Source organism: Fulmarus glacialis, unplaced genomic scaffold (assembly GCF_000690835.1).
Source record: "Fulmarus glacialis isolate BGI_N327 unplaced genomic scaffold, ASM69083v1 scaffold2547, whole genome shotgun sequence".
Taxonomy (NCBI): Eukaryota; Metazoa; Chordata; class Aves; order Procellariiformes; family Procellariidae; genus Fulmarus; species Fulmarus glacialis.
The window spans coordinates 165,695-177,915 of record NW_009221157.1 but is presented as its reverse complement, the minus strand read 5'-3'; the positions used below and the strand labels follow the sequence as shown (position 1 = coordinate 177,915).

At 40.7% G+C, this 12,221-nt stretch overlaps 1 protein-coding gene across 1 annotated transcript in view; it reads left to right on the top strand.

Moving 5' to 3' along the window:
- The window catches only part of SDK1 (sidekick cell adhesion molecule 1), a gene marked incomplete at its 5' end in the record, with an annotated part of 152,876 nt that overhangs the window by 67,246 nt on the left and 73,409 nt on the right, over positions 1-12,221 (top strand). Inside the window, 3 exons of the mRNA XM_009580985.1 lie at positions 3,186-3,295; positions 5,724-5,874; positions 7,789-8,026. Of these exons, the coding sequence (XP_009579280.1) occupies positions 3,186-3,295; positions 5,724-5,874; positions 7,789-8,026 (499 nt within the window). The remainder of the gene's footprint in view (positions 1-3,185; positions 3,296-5,723; positions 5,875-7,788; positions 8,027-12,221) is intronic.

Genomic DNA, 12,221 nt, shown 5'->3' with positions numbered 1-12,221 from the left:
CATAGTGGACTCTCTTGCCCCTCAAAGGACTCTTTTATCCTTACCACTGCCCGTAGTTCTTTCTGCCCCGTGGGAATCCCTTTGTACTCTGATTCTTGAAACTGATACGTTTCCTCTGATCTGACATCAGAGTGTTTCAGCAAAAATAATTTCCTTTTCCTTCAAGAGCCTGAAACTTGGAATCTACTATAGATCTTGCGGAAGTTAAAAATATAGAAGTCCATCACTGAAGGTTCTCTTCCAAGACTCATTTCTGAGATTGTTGCTGAATAAGTGAAACTTGTTTTGAGTAGCAGTGACCTAGAATTGCCTGGCCACCCAAGTCAGAGGCCATGCAGAAGTCCCCAGGCTGTTCACCAAGCTGCCCCACAGCCATTCATCCTTCAATCCTCTTACTTTGGAAAAATCCCCACAAAAGAAGCACACTTAAATTGTACTACTGCTTTCAGTAGAAGATCTAACCCTTTGAGTTAGTCTCCCAAATGCTGGCACCAGATCCTGGGAACATTACAAGGTATTATTCTAACTAAAGCAAGTTCCCCATCTATTTTTCTTAAAATCTTTTGCTGAATCACAGAACTATACCTGTGGTTGATTTTTTTGCTGCCTCTCTGTTGTTACTTTTCGGCAGAAAATTAGTCCAAAAGTGGTTAATTGGAACCGTCTGCACTGCCCTTTGCCCAGGGTCCCCCACCTCCCAGTAGAGGTAGTGGCCACCTGTTTACCAGCTGGATCCCGAGCTTGGGAACAACCAACATGCCGAGCTTGGTTGGCATCTGCCATTTCCTCCTAGGCTGGACCCATTGTTCCTAGCAGGGAGAGCATTCAAAACCAGCAAGCTGTCTCCTGGGATAGCTTTCGAGGGGCTTGCTGTAGTCCTGGGCACATAGAAGCTTTTGCTGCTTCTCAATCAGTAAAAGACCCTTAATGTCTGCAGCCAGCTGGTAAATGTCTATCTGCAAAACAGGTGGGGGGTTTTGGACACCTCTCAAGCTTGAGTCAATGTCAATTGTTCACAGCCCTGTGGGCCTCTGGGTCTGAACCATGTGGTCCTTAATGTGTGTTAATGACCTGCCTGCTGCTGCATAACGATTGAAACCTGTGGTCGTCTTTTTTTTTTCTTTTTTTGCTATGCAAGAAATATTTTGAAAAGCTCTTACTGTTCTTAGAATACAAAAAGACGACTCACTACTGGAGATTATTTGCAGCCTCCAAAGCATTGTGGATTGTTGCTATACAATTACTGCAGCACTTTGAGGTGATGCTGTTAAGAGCAAGGAATTTTGCAAAAATAAGCATTTACTGTAGACTTTCTACAGTATTAATCAAAAACTCTTTTAATAAAGAGTGTTCTATGTTTCTTTGACTGAAATCAACCCCCTCTTCCTTTCTTTGTTCGTGCAGGTTTTGTTTAAAAATTCTCTTTATCATCTCTTTGTTCTCTGGGTTCAGTTTAGGGCTGTTCTGTTTTACCGTGCAGACCTGTCTCAACTTGCTTCCCTGAAAGCTTCTGCATCCATGGACTTTACTAAAATGTATGGAGCTCAGTTGGGACTGGAAATTTTAAAAGGCCCATAATCTTCGCTGACATCTGTTTTATGTGTCGTTTGGTGTGTGGCTTTGTCCTTGATAACCAACAAGACTGAAAGGCCCTTCAAGACCTGTGCAACCACATCCCTCCATGAAAGCAGTCCTCTGCTGGGAAGATCACAGAGGCTTCTTTTCAGAGTGCAATGCAGAACTTATTTCTTTGGCCTAATTTTCCTTGTGTCATTTCTTCATGCACAAACATAAATATGCAGCACATCAAGTCCTGGGTGAGCGAAGAACTAAAACATCTATAAATAAATCAGGCTGCTTCTCCTGAGGGGGGGCGGGGGAAGAGTGAATGAAACCCAATTTTCTATTTGAAGTACTTGGGGTATGCTAGATACTTCGGGCTACATTGCCTGTTGAGTGCTTTGACAGTGTCTATGGCTGTAACTAGTATATAGAACTCGTAGGGAATCTGTTTAAAAAAGATTAAAGGAAGTAGCTCTTTACACAGTGGGCTGTGAGCTTCTGGAATTTGTTGCCACAGCAGTCTGTGGGAGCAGATAGTGTCAGTAGGTTAAAAAAGGATTAGGCATCTTCATGGATATTAAGTCTGTAAATAGACACTAAAGGGAATAGCTGCCTGTGTATCCTCTAATATCCTTCAGCCCGTGATTGTGGATACCAGGGTAGGGTGAGGGAATTGGACTACAGGTACTGCCCTTTGTGGTAGGGTTGAAACGCCAGAGCAGACGTGCGCAGTGCTAGGGAGTTATATCCGGGTGTCTTGTCTAAGATCCCCTGTGTTTCAGCACTTGTGAATCTCCAAAGTGAAGCTGTCGCGGACAAGTGATTTAGATCCAGCCATCTACCGCCTCTCTTCTATCTCCTCCACGTTCCTACTGTGGCTCTTACGCACACAACCGTGCTACTCATGCTGCCATCTTCCAGGGTCCCAGGTCAGACTCTGGCCTTTCTATCGTGCCTTGTTGACTTCCTTTTAAGTCCTGATTCATCTTCATTTTATCTCCAGAAAGCTGTACGGAAAGTAATGCTCTCAAGTCTCATCATCGTTTTGTCCCTTCAAACACTGCTGTAGCTGAGGGACTATGTTGGGCAACATGTTGTGATTAGTTAATAGAAAGGATTGCGTATCGAAAAGTCTGGTCTAAGCGCAGACCAGCAGATGAGGTTAAAACACTTTTGTTCTTTGACTTTGTTCTTGTTTCTCTGTCTTCATTTCTGTGGCATTTTGCCTCCATTGAGACTTACTTAGTATGCATCAGTTCCTGTGAGTTATTATCAAGGCTATTTTTCATTTTGTTATATTACTACTTGATACTTCTGTATTGTGGCAGCGAGATTGAACAGGGTATTAGTGCTCTCGTGGTGTTTTTCTGGAATAGATCTTATCAGAGGATCCCAATGAAGTCCCAACAGGTACAAGGAAACTTGGCTAACTTGTCTGTGTTGTCACTTTACAAATAATTAGTGCCTTGTCATGTAAAAATGAATATTAACTGGATAATATGTATTTTAAAGTATTTGTCCTTCCACTGCTGTGATGACACACATTGCAAAAGAGGTTATATATATAATTCTTTATATATATAGTCTGCTTTTGTATTCCTTCTTACCTTTCCCATGTACAGGTTGGTGTACTGGGTGATGAAGAAGAGTGGGTGAGTCTTCGTGAGGTGGAGAATGAACCTGATGCTCAGATGCTGGAGGTACCAAACCTTACTCCTTACACTCATTACAGGTAAGAACAGCAGGTAATTAGCTACAGCATGAAAAAAATGAGTAAATAGCAGCATGGAACAGCTTTCCTAATCAGAAACAGCTGGCTGTGTTTTATAATCTGAACAAAAGGGAAAAGGTTTGCTGTTTTCATAGTTTATGCTTAAAATTACTTGTCTGATAGTGTTAATTGTAATTTACATACAATACAGTTCGTAACATTAAAAAGGAAATCCAAGTGCACAGTCAAATGCTTTTATGAGTAAGTGATACCCTGTGACTTCCCTCATCTAAAGGGTGCACCAGTGTAACATCAGTCAGTGACAAATCAATTGTAGTTAACTGGTGCAGACTTGTAATTATATATTTACATCAGTTTAAACATCGTTTTATTGATTTAGCTTAATTTGCTAACATCAGTTAGATGAAACCTTTGTTTATAAGAATTTACCAAGTTAAGCTTAATAGATATATGCAATGCTTAAACTGATTGAAATGAATCTACGTTATGGGTGCACCCCAGTTAAACGAGATTGATTTTTTTAAATCAATTCAATTCAAGTGATGCGTTGCTTTAGTATAGACAAGATTTGAGAATTTGAGGTACTCAATCCTAATGAAAAATACTTTCCTGAAATAGCTTGCTAATGTAAAGGCTGGTTGCAAGGAGGTATAGTGGCAAGTGTTAAATCAGCTTACTAGAAACTTGTCCACTTTGCGCTGGCTGAAGGGCCTATTAGCTAGCCCATATGCTGTTGTGAGCTCGTAGCAGGTGCAACCAAGTAAAGCTCATATAATTTACAATTAATTCAGTGCTGGTACACTAATTTTTCTCCCTCTCCCTGGAAGTCTACGACCATACTGAATTTCTCACAAACTCTCCACTGAAATGTTTTATAGGAAAGTGTTTTACATCCTCAAGAGCTAAACATTTTGCTAAAAGCTCTTTGAAAATTTTTGAACTTGAGCAGAGATTTCTGGTGCAGAGGTTTAGGCAAATTATCTTCAGATTGAGAAGATTTTGCTCTCCTCACGAAGGTGAATCCTTAAGCTGAAAAGGCAGAGGTGAATAGTAAAGTGCAGGTCGTAGCAGAGTTCAACGTTCAGTGTCCATGCAAAATAAGAAAGACTTGCACACCTAGCAGGTGTATGCAGAAATGTCTTTGGGATAAAAAATAATGAGGAAGTATATAAGGAATTTGGGATGGTTGGGTTTTTTCTATTGTTAAACGTTTTGGTTTATTTTACTGCTACACCTCATTTCTCTCCTGTATCCATTGAATTCTGGAGCGATCCTAGTTATGCTGGGATCTTTCATACTTCCAGTTCTCTGATTTTTTTCATCGTAAAGCTCCCTCTTGAATTTTTCCTAGTTTTTTTCTCTCATGCATGCACAGATACGAGTTTTTTGGTTTTTGTTTCAGTGTAGAGAAATTTTATATAATTTTTTGAAACCTAGAAAGTTGTTGCCAAATGGATTTGTTGTCCTCTGGTCAGCTTTAGTCATTGCCCGCTGAGGAAATACATCATGAGAGCTAATTATCAGACCACATCTTTATCGGCCAGCTTCTTTTTTATATTTTGTGCCAATGTTTGAGAGTGAAATCAAGGACAGTGTTTGTTTAACATGTTTCCTTTAATGCATTTTCTAGCGAGATCAGAGCAGATAGATAAACACTGCTATGTTGACTAGCTCACCCTTTTCCCAAACTCAGTCGTGAGGTCCAAAAATTAAGTGTTTGGTATGAAGAGGTCGTGCATTTATGTGCAAGTGCTGGATACCTCTAATTGCTTGTGACGGGTGAGAGTATCTGAAATGTGTGGCACGTCTTAATTATTTTGTGCTTCCTGAAAAAAAGATTTTCTGAATCTTTTGTGACCCAATAGAGATTTCTATTGTAGAAGAGGTGGTTTCAAGCAGACAGGATTTTTTTTTAAAGACGCATATCCATATTAAGTAACTTAATCTTTCTTGTGCAGGAAGGCTGAAAATGCAGCACAGGGATAAATCAGCTTCTTTCAACCAGTAATTGAGGGGAAATGTTATCACTAGTATATTTTTTATATTGACAGGGAATGAGAATATCTGAAGTTTGATATTTTAATACCTTTCTGAATGTATTGTACAAGCATCGTAAGAGAAAAATCACTTACTGCTAGCATAAGCTCATCAGGCTTGGTATAATTAACATAAATTTCTCACACAAATACCTAGGTTTCTAACACACCCTAAGCTAATCTCATTTTCATTTTTTTAATACCTGAGAGGATCTGAAAGCGGTTACCATAAAGCATTCAGCAGTGAATACAAAGGGGACCTACATGCAACGACCTTCGTGGAACATGTAGAAAGACCTAATCTGTGTTTTTCCATCTTTTTCCTCTTCTGGAAAAAGAGGTACCATTCGCTGAGCCGTTACAGCACGCACTGCATCTTTCCTCCGCTCCAGGTTCCGGATGCGGCAGGTGAACGTGGTGGGCCCCAGCCCGCTCAGCCAGCCCTCCCGTGTCATCCAGACGCTGCAGGCTCCGCCAGACGTTGCCCCCGGGAGCGTCACCGTGCGCACGGCCAGCGAGACCAGCCTGTGGCTGCGATGGGTGGTGAGCTGGCGAGGAGGAACGGGGGCGGAGGGGAGGCGGGTGCTGGTGCGTGGGATGCGGCTGCTTCCCCAGGGAGTCAGGCCAGCACTCAGGAATGCTTTTTCCTTGCATTCAGTATAAGGAGTAACAGCAAAATTATTTCCTTTTTCAGAATAGTCAGAAATCTGAGACTTCCCTTAAGTGCCTTATTAATCACTTAAATTGCCTACTGCCACTGCTTCTGCCACTTCATCAGGGGAATATATGCCTGTGTGTAAAACTTTGGCTTTTGAGACTCTCTAGTTCCACAGTCTGGGTCAATGTGTGGGACAGGAACATAATACTTGAGCCAATTTGCAGTTTCCTAGGGCTCAGTTGTTTGCTTTGCACAAAACAGTCCCCAGAAGGTGCACACCGGCCATTGGCAATCATCCTGCAGGTACTGAGCAGCTGTGGTTCAAAGGCAGCAAAGTTTGCATGTTAGACTCCTGTAGAAGATTAAATTTATGTGAAAGGGTGTGGAGTTATGTGATAAAACGTAGAAAGAAATGATTAATTGCGAAGATGCAGTGATTGATGATGTTGTTGTGCCCCTTTGACTGTCTCAGTTTCCTGCAGTTGCCACATTGGGATTTACTTGGCAATTAACCTGCTCCAGAATGGTTTTTCTTCTCCCCTGTTAGGCAGAATTTTCCACTGGGGTTACTGTGGTGTGAAGTTGATGAAGCACAGGTTTTCTTTTGCCCAAATGTTAGCTTTTCCATGCATAAACTCATTATGGCTGGAAGTCAAAATCAGGCTAGAAAGAAGAGGGTTTTTCTCCCGTCAGAAAGGAATAATTCCAGTTTCTCAGTGGGACGCTGCACTTAATTCTGAACCTTGAATGCCCAAAACATCCGACTTGAAGGCATCACCTCAATATCCATAGAAAAGCCATTGCAGTTCATTTGATAGCACCCACATAACTCACTCGTGGCTTTACCATGTGAATAACATGCCCATTATGTTGAACGTTTCGTACTCTATCCAGACCAACATATCTTGCATCAAAATTAGCTCCAGGTTGTTTTAAGAGACTTTAAAACATTTTTAAGATTGTGTTTCCTTGCTGTGCTACCTGGAAGCCTGGTTTTCATGAGTCAAACTGTGCAGGGTTCAGGAGGAGCAACAGCCACAGCTAAAAAGGACCTGACATACCTTTTTCGTGCTTAATAACGTCAGTATTTGAAAGAGTTTAATCTCTTTTTTTCAAGACCTGCAGGTGAATCTGTGTCCCCCTGGGAGCTGGGAATTCCTTCCTTCCTACAGAATAAGGGTCACATCTCTAGCCCTGCTTGCCTGCGGGATACAGTCTTCTAAGCTGTGAAATGTTAATGTGTATCAAACTTTCCCAGTGATTCAGAACAGAATCTCAGCCATCCGTGGCATCATGTAGTTAGTTTTACGGAGAAAAACTCTAAACTTCATGAAGTAGGCTAATTATTTCATATTTTAATCTTTGAAATTGCTTGGGGAGTTAGAATATTAGAATAAATCTCTGCTGATAAATGAGTAGGCAGAGAGTCAGTAAAAAAAGTAAGAAAGTACGATAAATGAATTTGTCACATGCTTCAGCAATTTATCATTCATTTCCATAATTAATCACAAAGCTCTGAAATATACTGTATTCGTATCATCTCTGTTGATACACCCACAGCAAATGGCATAGTTCTGTGAGCGTATCTATTTGGTTCAAAATTAAGGTAAAACTTAAAAGAAAATTTCAAGCAACATGGAAATTTAGAGATCATGAACATAAATAAAATCAAAAATCAACCTCTTTTTCGCCTTCCTATGGCCTTATATGAGTTCAGACAGCCTTGGTATATAGTTTGGAAAGCCCTGGCAATTTGTTCTGTGTAGGAATATTGTGCTTTTCTTTGTGTTGTTTGCCAGCCCCTCCCCGACACACAGTATAATGGCAATCCAGAGTCCGTGGGGTACAGGATAAAGTTCTGGCGTGCGGATCTGCAGTCTCCCACCTTGATGAAGGTTATTAATGACCGATTGGAAAGAGAGTACACGATTGAAGATCTGGAGGAGTGGACAGAGTATGAACTGCAGATCCAGGCTTTCAATGCCATCGGGGCAGGACCATGGAGCGAAGTAGTGAGAGGTCGTACACGGGAGTCCGGTGAGTCAAAGCACCATGTCTGCTGTGAAGGACACATCCGAGAACTTCAGCATTTTCTGCCCTTTTGTTCAGCTTTTTTTTTTTTTGCTTGTTGATGCATTAAATCTAAAATGAAAGAAAAAACCACAATCTCTAGATGCACTGAAGGCAAAAAAACATATAGACATTTGGGGGAGTTATTTATTTATTTTATTCCTACTCTGCTTTCATGCATCAAACTGCAGGTTATTTATTTAAAGCAAACAAAACAACCTCTCCCCATTCCTGCCCCCGTTTGGCAGCAGTACGGACAACACAAGGAGTTTGCATACAGCCTTCTCTGGCTGAGCAGGTCTCTCATGCTTCCTCTCCCTCCCCAGTACCCCGTTGCCCCTCGTTCTCCCCCTTTCCCTGTCTGCTTCTAGGCTTGGACAGATTTTCTCACAGTTGTGGTTATCTGAAATTTAATTTCAAGCACAAAATATTTCTAAAAGGGCACAAGTTATTTTAGAGAGCTGATTACCCATATAGAAATAAAATAATTGTCTGAGCTTTTGACGACAGGTTTTCAAAACTGCCTTCTAAAATTGTGTGTACACAGCTATATAGACATACCCTGCATATAGACATAACCTACGTGTAGACCTGGAGCACGAGTACTGTATTGTCTAGCTGATTTGTCCATACCAGCATAGAGACTTCAAATATCAGAAGCAAACTCTCAATCTCAGGCAACAGTAAATTACTATTAGCACAGTAGCAACAGTAAAGACAGATCTTGAAAAGCTGCTTTCTTCACAAAACCTATTTCCAAACCTACACTACATGGACCTGATAAATTAAAATTTATATTGCAAGTGAATAACAAAATGGATGACATATATGGTTTAAACTTTAATAATAAAAGCTCTTTGTGACCTGTATTTATGCAAGGTTCAACACTGATTTTTTTTCTTCTCCCCCCCCCCATTTTTCTTCATTAAAAATGTTTTGGAATTTAATTCTATGCATACCCTACACTTCTAGACACACATATGCATGTCTGTGCAGTCTGTACCACACCACATTACTTGGTGTGAAGTGTGAACGTGCTGTACGCGGCAGGATTTGGTCTGCTGGTTCAGATAACTATCCTTTGAACTAGCCGAGGAGAAGGCTAAACAAAGTCATCCCTTTCCATTAAAGTGTTTCTTTTTGGGAAGTAATAACTGGAAAGCTATTGCCAGAGGTATTTTAAACGAGGCGTGCTTATGCTAGAGTTAGAGATAGCATGACCCGGACAAAATAGTTCTGAAGTGTTCTGTATCATAATAAAAAGATACGGCATTCTCTGCTTTCTCCTTTCCGCTACCCTCAAACACTTCTTTTGAAATGTAGTAAATACTAAGATTAAGTGATTTCATAAAACTTTAGGATTATAGTGTTCTTGCTCAGCATCTAAAGATCAGAGGTTACGTCTGGATTTGGCATTTTCTCTTGCAGTATTCAAAGAAGGTTGACCTGAAACTGATTGTAGGAGGCACACAGAAACCGGGATCAAAATAACACAAAGTTGTGATCTAGGCCATAAGGACTCATTTGGTTTTTTTCATGTGTTTTCTTTGATACTAACATCTGATGTCTTGAATAGAGCAAGTCAGGGCTCAGACTTTTGGCTGTATCTTCTTAGATTTAAAATATACAAGAAGCGCTGGCATAGCGGCAGGCTGTGTGAGAGAACTTCAGCTAATCTGCAATTAACCTGTATGCACAGTCAAATGGGATTAAAATGCAAATAAAAGATATCTAAAGCTGGAGAGAGAAGTCAGAGGATTTTTACATCTGTCTTCTGAACTATGAGAAAAATTCTATTTAACGCTTATGTTTTCAAAGTACTTAAAAAGCAGATGTCCTAAATATTTCTTTTTCCATCTTGTAGATACAGAGACTTAGGGAGGTTGGTTTTGCCTGGTGCTGCAGACTGTAAACACCCCTCACAGCTGGCCAGAGGTGGCTTGGCCAGGATCACACGCTGGTTCATTGGCAGAACTCACGGTTCTGTGTTTTACGCTGTCCAAGGAGCCTAAGAAGTTAGAGCCCGGACACTAAATCAGCGTGTGGTATCTAGTGACAGTATGGCCACTGGAGTCCAAAATCTTCATTAAAAATAAACCTGTACTTGAACACTTCTGTTTATTCTAGGATGTGCGATCATATCACTAATAGCTGAGCACACATGCTAACAATAAAGGCACATGCCTTTACAGGTTCTCTCGGGTTTCTGAAGCTCTTGAATATAGAACATCTTGAAACCAAAGAAACTATGAGAGAATAAATAACGCTGTGGGGTTTGGTAACCCAGGCTTAGAAAACGGTTGGGAAACCCTATAATGAAAATCCGGGATAAGGTTTCAAGCAGCTGAAGATAGAGGGCGATGAATTAGGATTTTTAAAGAGGACAGGTTTTATCAATCCAAAAATGTTTTACTAATGTTAGAAATGAAATAACTCATTAAATTTTACAGTGTAAAATAACTGCGGAGTAACAGGCTCAGTTTCCACTCAATAAATTGAAAATGATAGTAGGTACAATATAGACAAAGCAAGAAAATGCGAAGACCTCTAATGTATTAGAACAACCTTGACAGGGCTGCTTCCTTTTAAATATAAACCCTCTTCTTTTCAAACAATTCATCTCAAATACAGCTAACCCGGTGCCTTAATATTTTTGGGCTCCTAATATTCAGCTACATGAATATTATACTGGTCTTACAAAATCAGCTACTATACAAGCATGGTCACATATCTATGGCAAGGATCAATCTCTTGATGTTTCAGAGGCTGACCTTCATGAAGCAGTTACCGTGGTGTGATAAAGCATCGCTTGATAATTCAGATGTGGTCCAATGTCACTGTGGGGATTTGTCAGTTTATACAAGCTGACAATTTGGCCTGCGGTATCTAATTTTATAGGCAAAATGGTTGTGTACTGCAGCTATGCTACTTTTGCCGTGAACCTTGCTCTAAATTTGCACTTCTTAATCGACGGCAGATGTACAATTTTGACTTTCAGAAAACAGCGATGGATGTGCAGCTAAAATGAGCTGCAGAAGTGGAGAGAACCACTGCATCCCACTATCTAGCTTTCTTAGAAAGCCAGAATACAGGTTAGCTTATTAAAAGCTGCTTTTGGCCCAGTTAGAGACATAAAACAACATCATTTGCTATATATCAAATATGGCTATGTCAGATGTAGAAAGAGGATGCGTGATCTTAGATGCCAACACAGATAACCTTAAAAACCCAAATTCTTATTGAAGTTCCAGTGCAAAGTGCCAGTAACTCTATAATTTCCTACGTTTGATCTTCTAAAGTACATCGTGCAGCTGGCAGTTTGCTGGATTAGCTCATCATTTAGTTTCAATATTTCTGGTTCATTTCGTTAAAGCCCTGAGATTTTTTTGGACACTGTCGCTTGGCTTCTGTTCTTGCGGGTTACTAATGAGAACTCGGCTTTGGAGCTCATAACAAAGTCTTCAGTGCAACAGTTGAGGAAACCAGCGTTAGAGAAAGGGAGCTTGCAGAGGAAAGAGGGATCTGTATGCCTCACTCAAGCCACTAATTAGTCTTAGCAAACTATAATTTCTTTGAATCAGGATATCCTGAGAGAGGAGAGGGGTCGGAGAAATGAAGGTTACGCTTTAATTCATTCTTAAAGGGTCGATCAAAGTCTGTTACTTGATAAAAGACTGGCAACGGTAAGATCCATAATATCACTTCCAGGTCCTGAATTCATACATCTGTATTAGAATAAAATTCTCAACACTAATATGAGAACTGGAGAATTAAAGCGCACTCAATGAACACAAGTATTTTTCCCATTTAGGCATTGGGCTTAGATTCCTTTCCAGCGAGAGGGGACATTTAGCTGCTCTGGCTGTCACTGGGAATTAAGAGGAGTCTGGGCTAATAAATCTTCAGCTAGACCATTCTCTCCCTTGTTAGCTTTCGAGTCCCCCTGCCAGCAGCGTGATCGTACGCACACCTCAAAGCAAGCATGCACGCAGGGCCAGCCCGGGCACAGCCTCCACCTTTTGTGAATTCGGGAAATCTCGTGGCTGCTGATCAAAGAGGAAGAGAAATATTTGTAAAATAAAGAACCTTTTTCTCTCTTGAAAGGCTTCAAACCAGATAAAATAAAAATAAATGTGGCTGGAAAGGGCTTCTTTCCTCTGTG